Source organism: Homarus americanus, unplaced genomic scaffold (assembly GCF_018991925.1).
Source record: "Homarus americanus isolate GMGI-L3 unplaced genomic scaffold, GMGI_Hamer_2.0 scaffold367, whole genome shotgun sequence".
Taxonomy (NCBI): Eukaryota; Metazoa; Arthropoda; class Malacostraca; order Decapoda; family Nephropidae; genus Homarus; species Homarus americanus.
In genome coordinates this window covers 18250050-18270658 of record NW_024743709.1, presented here as the reverse complement: position 1 = coordinate 18270658, position 20609 = coordinate 18250050, and the positions used below count along the sequence as shown (strand labels likewise).

Genomic DNA, 20609 nt, shown 5'->3' with positions numbered 1-20609 from the left:
CCACCAGTTGCACTCGGACCAGGGTAGAATCTTTTAATCAGCTATGTTCAGTAAGTGCTGTAAACTATTGGGCACAAGGAAGACTAGGACCACTCAACTTCGGCCACAGTCAGAGGGACTGGTGGGAAATTTTAATTGGACCTTGGGACAAGAATTGGACAATTATTGTGTTGAGGGGCAGACAGAATGGGACAAGAAGCTGTCTGCTCTGCTGATGGCATGTCGATCAGCTGTCCACGAGTCAACTGGATACACACCGGCAAAATTGATGCTGCATCACGAACTGTGGCTGCCAGTAGACCTGCTGACAGGAAGACCACCTGATGAAGAAACCACCAGTTACGCCAAAAGCCTCCAAGAAAGGTTGACGGAAGTCCACCATCAAGTCCGAGGAGCTCTGGAATTCTCGGGTGGAGTGATGAAGCTTTACCATGATATTAAAGCAAGCCAGGTCTGTTACAAGGATGGTGATAAGGTCTGGCTTTATAACCCTCTGTGGTAGAAGGGTCAGTCACCGAAGATGCAGCATCCATGGGATGGACCATACACTGTAGTGGAATGACTTTCAGATGTGACCTGCTGGATCAAGGGAAGAAGGAAGGCTCAGCCAAAGGTAGTTCACGTCAATCGCCTGTGGTAGTATCATGGGCCAGGGCAGTACACCTGCTCTGAGGAGCAGTCACCTACCACCGACGAGGACCAGACTGGAGATCCTGGAAGAAGTCAGGGCCATGCCAGTCCAGGGAACCCGACCATGAACCAGGAAGAGCAGCACTGTTCCCTCTTAGCGGAATTGGATGTGACAGGAGAGGTTGCTGCACCAAGGGAGAACTCTGAAGACATCACAGTACGATGGCAGCAGCAGCGGAAGAGGAAGAGACCTACCAAGTTTCAGGATTATTAAATATATAGTGAATAGTTGTGTCGGGACAACACAATGATTAGGGAGGGGGTAGTGTTATGCCGAGGCATAATTTAGTTCTGAATTATAATTGTTGTGAACTAGGAGTTCTGATTATTTTCTATTCCAAGCAGCAATTATGTTGGCAAGTTTTTGGAGATTTTCTTGTATATATTAACGTATTAACTATGTAAGAATTTTCTAGAGTGTATTGCATCATTTTGTTATGATTTACTTACATATTGTAAGCCCCAATCAGAGTAGAGCATCCAAGAACTTTCCAGGCATGTCTCGTTCTGACCTGTGGCGTCTAGGTGTCGCTAGGATGCTCTAGGTATCTGATGAGAGGTATTGTAGTGATACTCTCCCCTACAACTGCTGGTTGATCACTTGCCATCCGCTTACCTGTCAACCAGCGGCGAGTTCCACAGACCGGGCCTCGCTTTCAGACTGCGCGGTGAATTGGCCAGTTACCTCCTTCACCTCAGCCAATCAGCAGCGCCGCTCACTTCCAACCTGTTTCTCTGATCCGGCAGAATCATATAAATACCCCCAGCCTCACCATGAAGGTCATTTTACTCAACACTCTCAAACAGACAAGACCTCCTCTCAACAAGCTCCTCACCACACAGCAACTCCCTAGCACTGCATTGTGTATATACAGTGATCCCTCGGTTAACGAGATTTCGGTTAATGATTTACCTTCCATAAGATTCTTAACTTCGGTTAACGAGCAATCCCTCGATTAACGAGTTTTTATACGAGTCGACTTCAACGTGTTTTCGCTTGCATTTGGCGGTCCACCAGCTGTAATATTAGTCCGCCAATACATTAATCGGTTCTAGGGCTTAAATTCCTTACTATTTTAGTAAATATCAAGAAGTTTATACTATTCAATAATTTTAAAAGTTTAATATTAACTTTTTTAGTCATTTTAACAATTATTGAACATAATTGAAGGTACAGAAACTAGTTTCTGGCGTGCCATCCAGCCTCTTAACACAGCAAACAGGCGTTAGTCTCTCTCTGTTTTCATTGGAGGTAACATCTTGCTTGAGACTCTCTTCAACTAAACGCTTTTTTCTGTGTTTCCAAGCAAATTATTGGTCATTTTGAAATATATTTTACATATTGACAATATATAATGCAGTGCAGTGTTGATTTAAAGAAAATAATCTTGAATTACACCAAGAGAGCTAAAATTTTATGGGTGAAATGGCGGCATGAGGTGACTTCTCTTCCACCCCAATGCCTCTTCTCCTTCTCCTCCACCCCATTTAATTCATCATCATCATCATCCAGGAGCCTTTTACACACACCTCAAAGTAAGTGTACTTTTCTACCTTTTTTGTTGAATTTAGGCAATTTCGGTGAGCTGGAACCATACCCAAAACCCATTGAAACAATGGTTTGGTTAATCGTTTTTTGGTTGAGCAACCTGCTGGAACGGATTGTGCTCGTTAACCGAGGCCACTGTGTGTGTGTGCATATATATATATATATATATATATATATATATATATAGAGAGAGAGAGAGAGAGAGAGAGAGAGAGAGAGAGAGAGAGAACGCCATTGTGAGTTTCCTTCTCACCTCCATCCTTAGTGCGAGATCTCCTATGTGTACGTATGTATGTGAGCCTAACAAAGAGAAAATAGACAAACACAAAGACAAATTTGACAACTGGCCACATACACTACGCTACAGTATAAATAGCACCAGTGAGGCATCTGGGGAGGAGTCGCCTGTTTCTGCTTAGAGTGTGAAGTACAAGCCTAGTGACAGCTAAAGATAATTGGCATTCAAGCATTGTGGAATTGTTGTGAGCGATATAAAGTAAAAAGACAAGTACACTGATAGTGTGCTGACTGTATACAGTATATTCGAAGTGAGAAGTTCAATGGTAAAGACACAAGTGTTTCTGTGACCTGGTGGAAATCTACCTGCCTGCCTGTTTTGTCTGTACATTGATACCAGCCGCCAGGAATTACCAGAGACTGGCAGAACAGCCAGTGGTAATTCGACGATACTTGTGATATATCTACTGCTTCTGTATATAGGAGCCGGACCGCTGGTAACCAGCAGTGGAAGCTGGGAAGCGGCAAAAGGGGTGTGTCACACTATCTGCGGCTCTGCTGAACAGTAGATAGAGTTCGGTCAACTTGGTGACATCAGGGCGCCATGTTGTTACTCATCTGATGAAGATGTTTGAGCTCATACTATAAAGGATGACAAGTGATTGCGGGCACCTTCGTGCCCAGTGAAAGTTTGAACGCTCGTGCTTGGCTAGCGTACAGCGAATGAGGGTGCTCCAAGTCCATAGACTTGCATGGTTAATTAGGGTGTGCCAAGTCCGTAGACTTGCATCATTTTCCATCGTAAATAAAATGGTTAATTAATGGCTTCCTAAAGAAACCATCGGCATGGGATCAGGTTTGTTCCACTCTAGAATTTTTTTTTTTCCACCAAGTTTGATGAAAAACGATTGTGCCATTTCGGCTGCCCAGAACAGACAGACAGACAGACGCCTAGTCCTATAGTATAATAGATGATGATGATGACATTTATTTGGTAAAATTGCCATACATGTTTAAAATTGGATAAACATGTTTATAAATATGTGAGAGAAGAGACACCCCAAGAGCCCCCCCACCCCCGCCTCCCCCTTCCTGCTGAGTAACAACATGTCGCCCGGTTGGCCGAACTCTATCTATGGCTCTGGGAGGAAGGTGTTCACACATTGGATTGCTTCAGCCACTATCCTCATATTACCCAATCAGTGTTCTAGTTCTTCATCGTCATCGGTTTTTCGTCTCCCACACAATGATACAAGTGCCCTTCAAGGTCGCCGAAGACTGGATTGAAAAAAAGATTTTCAGTGTCATCTGGAAACCATTTTCAAGCCATCTGATGTCACAGGTGATGTTCCAGCAATGTGTTGAAATAGGGATCCGTACAGAAGCCCAATGAACAACCCCCCCGTTAAAGTGCAAAGTAGGACAAAAAAATCTGAGTTAAAGTGCAAAATAGGTTAGGCCATGGCCGCACTAAGAGCGGGCACACACTCTTGTCAGCTCGTGCCCACTGCAGCCACGTCTATGGGTTACAATGTTGCTAGGTCTTCCACGCTCGCCCACTTTCACCTGCCCTCTAGTGCGGCTGCAGCCTTAGGTTAGGTTAGGTATTGCAGTCTTAAGATTTAATACAGTACTGTACAATGTACATGTAATACTTTACATGTCAGAAAAGTGTTCATATACTATAGGTTAGGCTAGGTATTGCAGTTTTATGATATAATAAATGTAATATTATTCATGTCAGAAGTGTTCATAAACTGTAAATAATGAAGAATAAAAATATTTATTTCAAAAAATCTATTATTATTTGTCTTAGGGGGCTTTTGTCCTACACTCCCTTAAATATCAGGTAACTGTGTTTGTGCGCCACGACCATATCTGATAATGAGACACCCTGACTCCTGATAAGAGGACTCTGACCTCTACATTTGATAGTACTGTACGATCACTAACCTTCCATCATACAGTACATCTGTCTCTATACCACTAGACTAACTTTACAAGAGCAGGTGAAAATTAACACTCTAAGCTTATTAACCTTTGATCAGACACGCTAATGCGGCTAATGCTATCTCGGTGGAGTGGGTTAGGTTAGGTAAGAGTTAGGATTGTTCATCGAACTTTAGGCCGAAATAAACTGGGAGGACTAATCTTCATGTGATCCCTTTTACAAAACTGACCCGAGGAAAACTTCCTCACTCTCGAGGCTTTCATAAAAAACTACAGGATAAGAAAACGGACAAAATAAACACTATTCAACACGCTTTGTCAGCAAAATTCAAATAAATCAGAGGATATTACTGTTTTCAGAAAAGATAACATGGTTCACGTGAATATTCGCCCCAGCTTTTTATTACTGTTATTTTTTTAATCTTCGCCACTGAGGCACTGATAGCCACTTGGGCGGCCAGTCACGTGTCTGGTACGCACTGAACCCTGACCAAACGCCCACGCTCTCAACCCTAGAACAGGTGCCCTATTATGTATATACAAACCCCCTCCCCAAAATTCCGGTAAATTTGTATAAGCGCACCCAACTCTGTTAGAAAGTCAAAAATAATTTTTTATAGTGTATTTATGTGTTTTTAGACCGATTATGACCTTCATTTCCGTCGGAAATTGGCCGGGTTTTTTTTCGATTTTTTTCGTGGGACGTTTTGCGAAAAAAATAATGGCTAAGCGAATACAAAATACAAAAACAAAACAAAAACACTAGAAAAACATAAACCTGACCTCAACTAACCTGACTCTCACCATATGATGGAATCACATATTTCTTACCTTATTGGCCTGGTTCTCGTTCATCGTTGTATTGTAGTGGATTTCTCCCCTCCAGAGTTACCACAATGCCACATATGTTGGTCTTGACTATATTTACATTCGTTCTCGCACTTAGGACACTTTACTGAGGTCGGGAGAACACCATGAGATCGAAAAAATGCTATAGTTTCTTCTTTTTTTCCCCAAAACTCACAATCAGCTCCATATAATTGAAGTGACACCCATTGCAGACTTCCATGGTCGGAAATGAATTTGAATTTCTAAATATGAGAGACCCAAAATAAATATCTAAATTGATTGGGCCAAAAATACCGCGAATTAAACAACAAATCATTTTAATTAGTGTAAAAAAAAACGTCTTTGATTGGCCGCGTGACGTGTCGGGAACACATGCTCGTGATGGTTTATGAAGGAGACACGCAGTGTGGGAGGTGAGGTAGGCGATAATAGTGCAAGATTAATGGAAGAAAATAGAGAAAATTTTGGATACGCTCTCTCCGTTATTATACATTTGCGACGGTAATGTAATATAAGAAAATTATCTTATAATAACACGCCTTATTCGAATATGAATAGATTAGGGGTAGGAATGTCGGGTGCGAAAATGCAATAATACCAAAATTCCTGCTGTATTTCCATACAAATAGTTGTCAGATGTTTTCATGCCATGTACATCCTGTTTCTTGAGGGTGTGATGACGTGTGCTTGTTAGATATCACTCTTTACCCTGGTGAGGGGGGATCGGTGGTAGAAGCGGTACCGTTCTTGTCTCGCAAGCGAGATGTCCCGGGTTCGATTCCCGGGCCGGTGGAAGTTGTTCGGACTTACTTCCTAGCCCCCATTAGTCCCTGTTCACCTAGCAGTAAAGTAGGTACCTGGTGTAAGTCGAAAGTTGCGAATTCGTATTCAGGGACAAGTTATTGGAGCTTCCAATAACTTGAGGACATAAACCACTGACTCTTCAGGCTTCTACGCCCTTGACTATTCAGGCTTCTACGCCCTTGACTCTTCAGGCTTCTACGCCCTTGACTCTTCAGGCTTCTACGCCCTTAACTCATGAGACATAAAGGCAAGCATGAACTTAGCATGCTTCCCTGTTGGGCGCTGTAAACGCTTCTGTGCTTCACCTTACACAATGATGTAGGGGAGTGCCCAATAAACAAAAAAAAAAAACCCTGGTGAGACGAGGCATCATCACCTTGGGCAGACATTTTAACTTTACCTCCTCCTGGCCTCCACCACCTCATTCTACATGCCCACTGTACTTACTAAAGAATTGAAAATCAATCTGTTTATGAAATTCCTTCACAATCAAAACTACTCTGACTTACTTTTACTTTTATCCCGTTAGCCGCATTGGCGGATTGGTTAGACGCACGGTTGCCAAGTACTGGACATGTACTAGTTCCAGGATGTTACTTAGTGTTGGTCGGTCAAGTCGCACTACTTCACAATACCACAAGTTCTCAGCAGCAGATACAGAGGCGCTACCAAGTAAACACAGTTGTAATCAGTCCATTAACTCACTGATACACAGATAACAAACGGTCCATCTAGTCACTAGTCTAGTGTTATACCAGTTAGACAGGATGTGTTGTTTTCATGTTAAATATAGTAGAAATAGACAAACGTACATACGAAAGCAGTCATGGTTAGGATTACATTTTATTGATTTAAGTGTAATCTTCATTGTTTACACTTAAAATGTAATCCAAAACATGATTACTGTCGTCACCCCAGAGTGTCCACCTGAAGAATCTTAACCACACCCCATATTGAATATAAACTGTATAATTAGGGTAACAAAATGCAAAATATAAATTCCTTTGTGTTATGCATCTTAATCAAAAACGTTTACAGAAAATACAAGATTAATATACACATTAGTGCAAAATTAACAGAAGATATAAGAATAATATAGATAATATTGCAAAATTCACATTACTAAATACAAAATACTTTACTAAATTTTCTAAAATATACGATGCATATTACCTAACCAATATGGAGGGTCCTAACCTCACCTGAAGAATGGTCACCCCAGGTTTTGCCACCTGATGAATCGTCACCCCAGGTTGTCCCACATGAAGAATTGTCACCCCAGTCAAACTTTGGGGTGACGATTCTTCAGGTGATCCGTAAAAAGTATATTATTGGGAGTCCAAATTAATCATTATAATCTCTTTCATTCCCTGATCCCTAGGTCTAGATTCTCTAGAACAAATGGAATATATATATATATATATATATATATATATATATATATATATATATATATATATATATATATATATATATAAAGTGCTGGCCGCTTTTTTCAGGATTCGTTACTTGTTCTTGGGTTTTACAATTTATGACCATACCTCCAGCTGGGGAAAATTGCACCAAGGTCACTGGGTATTGGGTACAACATACGGTGATATAGACGAAGCACATTCGAACAAGAAGAATGCTTTTGGTACTTTGTTGAATCGCGGTTGTTTTTTTTTTACTCATTGATATGATAAGGGTGAATTAATGCAGGTGGAAAGGAAATGACAACAGTACACGCACCGCCCCAGACACACCCCCCATGCACACAGATATGCCAGTTGCCAACAACAAACTTTAATACTAATTTTAATGAGCTGTACACGAACAGACTTAAATTAAATTCATACTTCTTGCTTTAAAACTGATGAAGAAAAACCATTTGTGGCTAAACGTAAATGGAAGTGGTTTTTACTTACTAAAGTTTTCCATTGAAAACTGGCTAAGGAGTAAGCAGTCGGATAAAGTTCTAAGTGACAATTGAAGACCAAGCTTGAGTTGCGGTGGGCGGTGGTCAGTCACGCGGAGCAGTGAGAGGTAGCACGTTGCTGGTACTACGTTTACTCCTCCATTGATCAGCAGGTGGTGAAAGAGTAGATTCATAAGGATAGAGCATATCACATACAGAACAACAGGATGTGGGCTGCCGTCTGTTTGGCCCTCCTCATTTTGTCTGCGTCTGCTCTTGCAAACCCGGTAAGTTCTGCTCTTTGTTTTATATAGTTTCCACACGTTGCCTTTGAGTTCATATTAATTTGTTGAAATTGCTGTTTCCTGCTGGTGTGAACTGGCCAGCATTAACATGGCTTTTTGATACATATGCATTCATAAAGGTAGAAGTAATGATGTAGTCTAATATATATATATATATATATATATATATATATATATATATATATATATATATATATATATATATATATATATATATATATATATATCTATATATATATATATATATATTTATATATATATATATATATATATTTATATATATATATATATCTATATATATATCTATATATCTATATATCTATATCTATATCTATATATATCTATATCTATATATCTATATCTATATATATCTATATCTCGTCTTTTCCCGTGTGATTTTATCAAGAGATATATATATATATATATATATATATATATATATATATATATATATATATATATATATTGGCAAAAATAACTATTTGCTGACTTCTTTATGCAGTATACAGTAGTATATATTTGTAACATGTTTAATGAATAGCATTAGAATAAAGTCCACAGTAGATTTGGACAGTTGTATTAAGAAATAATGAGAGGGCAATATGTGAATCGTGTTACCTAAGGAGTCCACTTAAATAGTGGACAGAGAGAGGCTTAAATATACAGGGTGACCTTATTAAACATGAGGTCAGGTCATAATGATGTCATCCACTAATCCCCACACCAACACACACGTAGAGGAGCTTGTAGTGGAATTCTCCCCTACAAACGCTGTTTGTCGCTGCCTAGCCGACCCCACCAATTCCCCAGTGTATGCCTCGTGGTCTAGGTCAACCAGCGCCGCCATACACCACGGAGCGGGGGTCAACTGCTAAGCCACGCCTACCCCCCGCTATTTAAGACCTGACCTCGTGGTGATCTCTCTCTTGCTACCTACAGCCGCAGCCAGCAACACCTCCTCCTCCTCCGCCGCTGCCTGGCGGCCTTCGCTCCTCCTCCGCCTGCCTGTCGGTCCTCTCTTCCGCTGGCGAGCATGGCGACCCACAAGCTGTCCTTCTCTGAGCGTCCTCACCAACCAGCTCTCTCTACATCACGCTTGTAACCATGCTGCCTTCCCAGCACCAAGCTGCATTGTACATCCATTACAACATGTATATAGAGAGCACATCGTGAGTTTCCTTTCTCCATTCCATCCTGAGTGTGAACCAAACATCTCATACCCCACAAATGGTGACTCCCGGAGATTCGCACTCACACAGGATGGAGGAGAAACTGATCACGCTCCCAGTCTTCAAGCAACATGGAAGACTGGCTTATCCACCCAGAAGCAGCTCTCATCGGCTCTACAGCTACTGTTTCTACACCGCAGGTTAGACAACCTAGAGCAGCTCTGCTACTCTAAGCAGACACCAGCTCCTCTTCCTGCCCTAAGCACCACGTCCTACCGACCCCAGCACACCCGTCCTGCCTCAGACGCCGACCCCGGCCCAGCAGTAACCCCTGCCGCCCTTGATGCGGCCTCTGTTCCTGAGTGCGGACCAACACACCCCCTCTTTTCTCCCCCAGGTACTCCCTGCTAATGTCCTGCACCCTGCTGCTGTCGTGGACCCAGCTGCTGTCACGAGCCCTCATCCGTTTCTGCTGACGCAGCCCCTGCTCCTGACCCAGGCCCACACACCCCAGCAGGCGCATCTGACGACTCGGTACCTGCCGTGAGGGAAGCACAAAATTCATCGCCTCCACACACCCTTATTCTCCCTCTCTACTCCCACAGATATTGTGTATCTAGACAGTTGTCCCCAGCGACCGGCTCATCCACGCCATCGCCGTTGTCTCACATGTGGCATGCACCGCCCGTTCTGCCTCACATGTGCTATGCAACTCTGCAGACAACAAGTCTCCTACACAGCCTGGAGGGAAGGGGGAGTATTGTAGTGGAATTCTCCCCTACAAACGCTGTTTGTCGCTGCCTAGCCGACCCCACCAATTCCCCAGTGTATGCCTCGTGGTCTAGGTCAACCAGCGCCGCCATACACCACGGAGCGGGGGTCAACTGCTAAGCCACGCCTACCCCCGCTATTTAAGACCTGACCTCGTGGTGATCTGTCTCTCTTTCTCTACCTACAGCCGCAGCCAGCAACACCTCTGCCGCTGCCTGGCGGCCCTCGCTCCTCCGCCTGCCTGGCGGTCCTCTCTCCCGCTGGCGAGCATGGCGACCCACAAGCTGTCCTTCTCTGAGCGTCCTCACCAACCAGCTCTCTCTACATCACGCTTGTAACCATGCTGCCTTCCCAGCACCAAGCTGCATTGTACATCCAATACAACATGTATATAGAGAGCACATTGTGAGTTTCCTTTCTCCATTCCATCCTGAGTGTGAACCAAACAATCTCATACCCCACAAATATGGTGACCCCGGAGTGACTCCACTCACACAGGATGGAGGAGAAACTGATCACGCTCCCAGTCTTCAAGCAACATGGAAGACTGGCTTATCCACCCAGAAGCAGCTCTCATCGGCTCTACAGCTACTGTCTCTACACCGCAGGTTAGACACCCTAGAGCAGCTCTGCTACTCTAAGCAGACACCAGCTCCTCTTCCTGCCCTAAGCACCACGTCCTACCGACCCCAGCACACCCGTCCTGCCTCAGGCGCCGACCCCGGCCCAGCAGTAACCCCTGCCGCCCTTGATGCGGCCTCTGTTCCTGAGTGCGGACACACACACCCCTCTTTTCTCCCCCAGGTACTCCCTGCTAATGTCCTGCACCCTGCTGCTGTCGTGGACGCAGCTGCTGTCACGAGCCCTCATCCGTTTCTGCTGACGCAGCCCCTGCTCCTGACCCAGGCCCACACACCCCAGCAGGCGCATCTGACGACTCGGTACCTGCCGTGAGGGAAGCACAAAATTCATCGCCTCCACACACCCTTATTCTCCCTCTCTACTCCCACAGATATTGTGTATCTAGACAGTTGTCCCCAGCGACCGGCTCATCACGCCATCGCCGTTGTCTCACATGAGGCACGCACCGCCCGTTCTGCCTCACATAGGCGGCGGGTATTTCGAACACCCAGCGGGTGTAAGTTGTTTAGTTCCTCAGGATGGAATGGAGAAAGGAAACTCACAATGTGCTCTCGATATACATGTTGTATTGGATGTACAATGCAGCTTGGTGCTGGGAAGGCAGCTTGGTTACAAGCGTGATGTAGAGAGAGCTGGTTGGTGAGGATGCTCAGAGAAGGACAGCTTGTGGGTCGCCATGCTCGCCAGCGGGAGAGAGGACCGCCAGGCAGGCGGAGGAGGAACGAGGGCCGCCAGGCAGCGGCGGAGGAGGAGGAGGTGTTGCTGGCTGCGGCTGTGGGTAGAGACAGGTCAGGTCAGACCCCGCTCCGTGGTGTATGGCGGCGCTGGTTGACCGAGACCACGAGGCATACACTGGGGAATTGGTGGGGTCGGCTAGGCAGCGACAAACAGCGTTTGTAGGGGAGAATTCCACTACAATACTCCCCCTTCCCTCCAGGCTGTGTAGGAGACTTGTTGTCTGCAGAGTTGCATAGCACATGTGAGGCAGAACGGGCGGTGCGTGCCTCATGTGAGACAACGGCGATGGCGTGGATGAGCCGGTCGCTGGGGACAACTGTCTAGATACACAATATCTGTGGGAGTAGAGAGGGAGAATAAGGGTGTGTGGAGGCGATGAATGTTGTGCTTCCCTCACGGCAGGTACAGAGTCGTCAGATGCGCCTGCTGGGGTGTGTGGGCCTGGGTCAGGAGCAGGGGCTGCGTCAGCAGAAGCGGATGAGGGCTCGTGACAGCAGCTGGGTCCACGACAGCAGCAGGGTGCAGGACATTAGCAGGGAGTACCTGAGGGAGAAAAGAGGGGTGTGTGGGTCCGCACTCAGGAACAGAGGCCGCATCAGGGGCGGCAGGGGTTACTGCTGGGCCGGGGTCGGCGTCTGAGGCAGGACGGGTGTGCTGGGGTCGGTAGGAGGCTTAGCAGGAAGAGGAGCTGGTGTCTGCTTAGAGTAGCAGAGCTGCTCTAGGGTGTCTAACCTGCGGTGTAGAGACAGTAGCTGTAGAGCCGATGAGAGCTGCTTCTGGGTGGATAAGCCAGTCTTCCATGTTGCTTGAAGACTGGGAGCGTGATCAGTTTCTCCTCCATCCTGTGTGAGTGCGAATCTCCGGGGGTCACCATTTGTGGGGTTCAAGATGTTTGGTTCACACTCAGGATGGAATGGAGAAAGGAAACTCACGATGTGCTCTCTATATACATGTTGTATTGGATGTACAATGCAGCTTGGTGCTGGGAAGGCAGCATGGTTACAAGCGTGATGTAGAGAGAGCTGGTTGGTGAGGACGCTCAGAGAAGGACAGCTTGTGGGTCGCCATGCTCGCCAGCGGGAGAGAGGACCGCCAGGCAGGCGGAGGAGCGAGGACCGCCAGGCAGGCGGAGGTGTTGCTGGCTGGTTGGTGTAGGTAGAAAAAGAGACAGATCACCACGAGGTCAGGTCTTAAATAGCGGGGGTAAGCGTGGCATAGCAGTTGACCCCCGCTCCGTGGTGTATGGCGGCGCTGGTTGACCTAGACCACGAGGCATACACTGGGGAATTGGTGGGGTCGGCTAGGCAGCGACAAACAGCGTTTGTAGGGGAGAATTCCACTACAAGCTTAAGAGAAAGGGGGCGACCTGACTAGTCAGATCAGGTCAAAAATAAGGGACCCACTAAATAACTATCCTACATCATAATCCAAAGTTTTCAAAGCATTTTTAACCTCGGGCCACTGACAAATAAATTTATGTAACATAATATCAGTTTTGAACTGACCATCACTGAGGTTAATTGATTTTAATTCCTTTATCAAACTTAATCAAATCTGTGACACAAGATGATTTGAACACTTCTAAGCTTTTTTCCCAAGGAATGGGATGATTATTATTCCTAACACGAACGAACAGGGCATTGCTTTCAGATGCTGTTCTGATATTGTATTTATGTTGTTTGATTCTGAGCTGCAATGTTTTTCCTGTCTGTCCTACATAATTACTATTACGCTTTCGTGTAATAGTAAGGTAGAAGTTTTAGTTAAAGGTTGGTTACCCGAGATGGTCCGAGTTAGTATTTTATGGGCTGAGTTGGAGGTGCACCCATTGTACAAGCAGATGCACATAACCACACAGATGGACATAGGTAGATATACAGTCACCAGTATAAAAACAAAACATTGAAAATGTCTCATTGTCATGAATTTATTGATGGTCGCTTTAGGATATTATTTTTTATTTTTATTTTAGTGTTGTTCAGTATACAGTAGTACCTGTTTTTTCTCTTAATATAGATACTGAACTGATGATATCTTTTCCAGTCATGTCCAACACCAAAGTCGGGAATGCTCAACGTACATTTGGTTTGCCATACACATGATGATGTTGGCTGGCTCAAAACAGTTGACCAGTACTACTATGGCTGTAAGTACAGTACAGTATGGTATGTGTTATGGTAATATTGTAGCTACTCTATAACAAGGGCACCACCTAACTAGCAGTTTTAGGGGATTTAGTTTTTCGAGCATTTCTTATTTGAATGTATTGTACAGTACTCTACTTTGGTTTTATATCTAGAAGTGTAAGTAATAAGAGTGCAGAGGTCTTATTGCAACTATATCTTGCGCTAGTCAGGTCGCACCTCGATTATGCGGTTCAGTTCTGGTGCCCTTATTATAGAATGGATATCACTTCACTAGAGTCGGTGCAGCGAAGAATGACGAAAATGATTCCGGGACTTAGAAACCTTCCATATCAGGATAGGTTAAAGAAACTTAACTTGCATTCCCTAGAAAGACGAAGAGTGCCGGGAGATATGATAGAAGTATTTAAGTGGGTGAAAGGAATCAATAAAGGGGATATAGATAAGTTTTTATAATATCCGAGCAGGATAGGACTCGGAGCAATGGATTTAAGAACATAAGAATGGAGGAAACTGCAGCGGGCCTATTGGCCCATACTGGGCAGTCCCGTTTACACCCAACCCCTATTGCTCATATAAGCATCCAACCTACAGTATATTTGAAGCTATTCAGCGTATTCGAGTTAATGATGATATTTGGTAACTTGTTCCATTTATCCACTACTCTGTTTCCAAACCAGTGTTTACCTATTTTGCGCCTAAATCTTAATTTGTCTAATTTAAAACCATTGTTACAAGTTCGCTCCTGGTTGGATAGTTTGAGTACCTTTGTAATGTCCCCTTTGTTTAGCCCTGACTTTCATTTATACACCTCTATCAGGTCGCCCCTCGCTCTACGTCTCTCAAGGGAGTGCAAATTAAGAAGCTTTAACCTGTCTCTATACTCAAGGTTCCTAATGCCCGGGATTAGTCTTGTCATTCTCCTCTGAATTCTTTCCAAGGATTCTATATCCATTCTGTAATACGGTGACCAGAACTGAACTGCGTAATCCAGGTGTGGTCTCACAAGAGCAAGATACAGTTTTAGGATGACCTCGCTAGTCTTGTAACTAACACTCCTTTGTATGAACCCAAGTACTTTATTAGCCTTGTTACGAGCAAAATCACATTGTTTACTTGGCATAAGGTTCCTACTTATCATTACTCCTAAATCTCTCTCGCAGTCGGATTTCTCTATGGCATGGTTGTTCATCTGGTATCTGGTTTCCCTGTTTACATCTCCTATACTGAGCACTTTACATATGTCCATGTTGAATTTCATCTGCCATTTTTCAGATCATTCGAAGAATTTGTTTAGATCTTCCTGTAGTTTTCCGGAGTCCTCGTCAGATTTAATTACACGTCCTATTTTAGTGTCATCAGCAAATTTACTTATGTTGCTGTCTATGCCGATATCTATGTCGTTTATGTATTTAATAAATAATAATGGTCCAAGTACTGAGCCCTGGGGAACTCCACTAGTGACGTTGCTCCAATGGGACTTAGTGCCGTTAATGCTCACTCGCTGTTTCCTGTCCTGTAACCACGCCCTAATCCATTTAAGGATATTACCTTCGATGCCATGTGCTTCTACCTTTCTAATTAGTCTTTCGTGGGGGACTCTGTTGAAGGCTTTGCTAAAGTCGAGATATACCACATCATAATTGTGCCCTTCGTCCACCGATTCGAAAACTGATGAAAAGAATGTTAATAGATTAGTTAGACATGAACGCCCGCTTGTGAAGCCATGTTGGGAATCATTGATCAACTTGTGCTTCTCCAGGTTGTTTCGAATAGAGTTTGAAATGATTGATTCAAGTAATTTGCCTACTACAGTATTGATGTTTGGCTGATTGGGCGGTAGTTAGAGGATAGTGATCTATCCCCCTTCTTGAAAATCGGTATTACATTCGCTATCTTCCAGGATTCCGGTATTACACCTGTATTTAAGGACATGTTAAACAACTTTGCTAAGGGCATACTAAGCTCTTCCTTACATTCCTTTAATACTCTGGCAAATATCTCATCTGGACCAGGTGACTTATTAGGCTTTAGTTTGTCTATTTGCTTAGTAACATCGCTACTAGTCACTACTATCTCGCTTAATTTGTTTTCTTCACTATCTCTGAATAGAGTTGGTGCCTTGGGTATCATGTTTACATTTTCGGTAGTGGAAACTGTTGAAAAATATTTATTAAAATTATTGCTCATTTCTCCGTCGTTGTCAGTGAGCTCGCCGGTATTTGACCGTATTGGTCCAATCATTTCTCGTGTTTTAGTTTGATACATTTAGTAGAATACTTTGGGGTTTGTCTTGGCCTCCCTTGCTATCCTTACCTCATTATTCCTCATGGCTTTCCTTATCTCCGTCTTAACCCTACTCGCCAATACCTTATAATAATCCTGGAGGTAAATTTCGCCATGATTTATCCTTCTACCTAATAGCCTTCCTTTGGCCAATGATGTTCTTTAAATAATTATTTATTCATTTAGGGTCATTGTTGTCTGATCTGAGTTTTTTGTATGGTATGTTCTGCCTTTGTGCATTAAGTAACTCATTATTTAAATTGTCGTGGAACTCGGCTATCTCAGATCTCGTTATCAGGTTGGTGTCATCTGTCAGGTTCACGCCCAAGCGCGACACCCCTTCTCTCAGCCGCTTCTTTAAATTGTCAAAGTTTGCCCTTCTGAAATTTGGTACTTTAGTGGAATTTTCCTTATGTCTGCCCTGAAAATCTAACTGAAATCTAATTTCTTTGTGATCGCTGTTTGCAAGTTCGTTCCCTACCTCGACATTGCTAATGAGGTTTTCTCTGTTCGACAGAACTAAATCGAGTATATTACTACCCCGGGTGGGTTCGGTTATATGTTGACTTAGGAAACAGTCCTGGATCGTTTCGAGAAATTCCTCTGATTCTGAGTTACCCGTAAGGTCATTCCAATCTATTTGGCCAAGGTTAAAGTCGCCTACTATACAGACTTTGTTGTGTATGGAAGCCCTTTGCATTTCATCCCAGACAAGTCTCTCATTGACTCTATCAAGATTGGGAGGTCTATATATTACTCCTGTGATTAATTTTTCCCTACCTTCGATTAATTCTATCCAAATTGTTTCTGTATTCCGCTCAGTTTTTATTTCCTTATTTATTTCACACTTCAGATTATCCCTGACATAGATTGCTACTCCGCCTCCTTTCCTGGTCTGCCTATCGGTATGGAACAATTTGTAACCCGCAATTTGGTATTCGACTGGTAACTCACGTGAGTCTAGGTTGATCCATGTTTCAGTGAATGCTATTATATCGATTTTTTCGGTACAAACCAAGGCCCTAATATCATCCATTTTGTTTCTCATACTTCTACTGTTCGCGTAGTAGACATTTAAGTTAGTCGTGTTCTGAGTCCTCCCCTTATCGCGTTTAGTTTTAAACTCCCTGTCTAATTTAGTTTTGTCATCATTCCTAACACTATTTCCCTGTAATCTTTCACCTTGTTTACCCGCTCCCACTGCAGTCTCCTCCACCCTCGTGCCCTCATGTTCCCCTAGCAGTTTAAAGACTTCGATATCTTTTGAACTGCCCCCTCTAGAGACCCAGCCAGGGTTGCCACCCCCTCCCAAGACAGGTGCACCCCATCCCTAGCATAAAGGTCCCTTCTGCCGTAGAAGTTGTCACAGTTGTCAATGAATGGGACTGATATTGACTTGCAATATCCGTCAAGACAGCCGTTGACACCAACTGCCCTTGACAACCATTCATTGCTAACTCTCCTTCTAGGCAGGACACCACATATGATAGGGATTCCTCCCTTAGTCCTAATACGATCTATAGCTGTCTTGAACTTATCAAGAAGCTCCTCACTCCTACACCGGCCAATATCATTGCCTCCTGCACTGAGGCAGATAATGGGTTTGTTCCCATTACCAGACAAGATATTGTCCATCCTGTCAACTATATCCCCCACCCCAGCCCCTGGCAAACACGCCCTCATCCTATTTTTATTTTTACCACAAAAGGCTCTGTCCAGGTACCTTACCTGTGAGTCACCAACAATTAAAGTTTTTATACCCTCCTTGTCAGCCCTATCCCTGCCTGTACTAACGTCCATTTCGTCTATCAAGGGATTGAACGAGTTGGTACACTTAGCTGTTGTTGTCGTTGTTGTATCCTTGGTGTATTTCTTGACCACCAGCTTGGTAGTCCCTCTCCTCACAACCTTCCATTCGTCATTCACCGGCTTTCCCTGTCTCATTTCTTCCTTCATCTTTGATATCTCTTCCTTTAATTTCAAGTTTTCTTGCTCTAATTTCAGGGTTTTCCCTTGGTATTCTGTAACTCGGTCCATAGATGGGCATAACCCTGTTTACAAGTAGCGCTAGCCATATCTGGTAATTATCCCCGGGAGCGGAGCTAAGCTGCCGTGACCTTTCCCCTAGTGAGGTCAGAACACAACTGGAGTTGGATAAGTTTAGGTTTAGGAGGGAGATAGGAAGAAACTGGTTCACAAATAGGGTGGTGAACGAGTGGAACAAGCTTAGCAACTTTGTAGTAAGTGCTGGAACTCTGGAAAGTTTCAAAAGGAGGCTGGATAGATTCATGGATGATAGAGAGTGGTAGTAACTCTCGACTGGAGCTGCCATGCACAGGCCAACCGGCCAATGCAGACTCCTTATGTTCTTTTGTTCTTAATAGTATTTAATGAATTCTGTATTGAGACTTTTTAAAAGACAAATCAGAATTTAATAAGGAAATGATCACAGACTCTGCCTGATGACATTTTGGCAGATAGACAAAACCATCACTGAACTACAGGTGTCTGAAATTTTAACAAACTACCAAGTACGTAATGCATATGGTATAGTACAGTACTGTGTGGTACATACAGTGCAGTACTTTGTGGTACATACAGTACAGTGCTGTGTGGTACATAAAGTACAGTCCTGTGTGATACATACAGTAGAGTACTGTGTGATACATACAGTACAATACTGTGTGTTACAGTATAGTACTGTTTGATACATACAGTACAGTGCAGTACTATGTGGTACATACAGTACAATACTGTGTGATAAGAATGGAGGAAACTGCAGCGGACCTATTGGCCCATACTGATACAGTACAGTACTGTTTGATGCATACAGTACAGTGCAGTACTATGTGGTACATACAGTACAATACTGTGTGATACAGTACAGGGCTGTTTGATACATATAGTATACTATGTGGTACATACAGTACTGTGTGATACAGTACATTACTGTTTGATACTTACATTACTGTGTGGTACATACAGTGCAGTACATTACTGTGTGGTACATACAGTACAGTACTGTGTGATACAGTACAGTACAGTACTGTGTGATACATACAGTACTGTGTGATACAGTGCAGTACAGTAAGCCCTCGCTTAAGGTCGTGGTTCCGTTCCTGAAAACCGCAACTTTAACGAAATAAATTTCCTGATAAGAAATAGATAAAATACAGGAGTTACGTTCCTGAGCCTCCCTTTACCCCATGAAATACATTACATATACAGAAATTCAATGGTATTTTTATAGAAAATAGTACCACTTCCAGCACTAACCTTAATCTTGTCCGTGTTGGTCCAGATAGTACGCACTGTTGTGGGGGTTAGACCTAGAGCAGCAGCTATGTCCACCGCACGTTCCCCTTTTTCAAAACGGTTTAAAACCTCCACTTTCGTAGCAAGGCTAATGGTCTTACAATGCTTCTTCACAACACTAGCATCAGTAGCACTTGAAGGGTGCTTGGACACCATTTTGAATGGTTACAGTTCAGTATTAAGAGCAAAAAACACTTAAACATGCACAAACGCTGTGGAAGCCTAACAAAGACTGGCGACGCTTAGGGATGCTGTGACGTTCCGCAAGTGTGAGGTAGTGCGCCGAGACAAGAGAGCGTAGCGCGGCAAGACGAGAGAGGGTGGTGCGCCATAAGAAGTAATCCGTGACGACGCTAAAAACGACGTTATATTGAGTCGTCGGGACGTTAACCGAATTATTGGTATCTAAAGAGTATCGACATTATAACGAAACAGTGTTATCGGGGGCAACGTTAAATGAGGACTTACTGTACTGTGTGATACATACAGTACACTACTGTGTGACAGTACAGTACTTGATACATACAGTACAGTACTGTATGATGCATACATTACAGTTAATGACCGATACATACAGTAGGATGCATAAAATACAATACAGTACTAAGTGATAAATTCCTGTGGGTCACCTCGGTTGTACCAATAGTAAGGAGTCTTATATCATGTCCCAACATGATGAAAAAACGTCAATACATGGGATCCCCGGGTTGCGAACGGGTTCCTCTCCTGAGGACATTCTTAAGTCTGAAATATACGTAAGTCAGAACACATGCTCTGTGCATACCGTACTTACAGAGCAATGTTTAAGATCCCTCTATATCATAGCCTAAGTCATTATATACATCTAAAATCACTTAATTTAAGAGAAAAGACGAAATGGAATGACAAAATACAATAAATGAAAGTAAAAAATAAGTCATCAAGTAATTAAAATACTGTAAATTTAAAGTTTAATCCTGCTTGTATCGGCAGGTGTTCGTAAGTCGGACGTTCGTAAATCAGGGACCACCTGTACAGTAATTGAGACCAAATGTGAAGAGTATCTGGGTGTGTAAGTTGACAAGGAACTGAAATTCTCAGATCATTGTGAGAAGGTAAATCAAGTAAAACTACTAGGACTTATTTGAAGATCATTTACATATGTATATGGTCCATCCCTCATAATACTTTTAAAAAATGAAGTACAGGTACTCCCTGCTTGGAGTACAGTACTGCCCTCCTCTCTGGTCGCCGAGATATGCTAGAGACTGCCTGTTTTTTGAA

General features: G+C 43.5%; 2 protein-coding genes across 5 annotated transcripts in view; one reads left to right on the top strand and one right to left on the bottom strand.

Annotated features, from left to right (window-relative positions):
• The window catches only part of LOC121877355 (fatty-acid amide hydrolase 2-B-like), a 41999-nt gene extending 35226 nt beyond the window's left edge, over nt 1–6773 (bottom strand). For 2 of the 3 annotated variants that reach the window (XM_042383076.1, XM_042383077.1), the window contains exon 1: nt 6589–6769. The gene's annotated coding sequence lies outside the window, so the exon portion shown is untranslated. Of the gene's footprint in view, nt 1–6588 lie in introns of all 3 variants that reach the window. The other variant, XM_042383078.1, reaches the window with a different exon arrangement.
• Nucleotides 6774–7992: 1219 nt separating this feature from the next.
• LOC121877354 (lysosomal alpha-mannosidase-like) overlaps nt 7993–20609 on the top strand; it is a 73845-nt gene continuing 61228 nt past the window's right edge. The window contains exons 1-2 of one of the 2 annotated variants that reach the window (XM_042383075.1): nt 7993–8263; nt 13645–13747. In XM_042383075.1, the coding sequence (XP_042239009.1) occupies nt 8204–8263; nt 13645–13747 (163 nt within the window). In that variant the 5' untranslated portion in view covers nt 7993–8203. The remainder of the gene's footprint in view (nt 8264–13644; nt 13748–20609) is intronic. The other variant, XM_042383074.1, reaches the window with a different exon arrangement.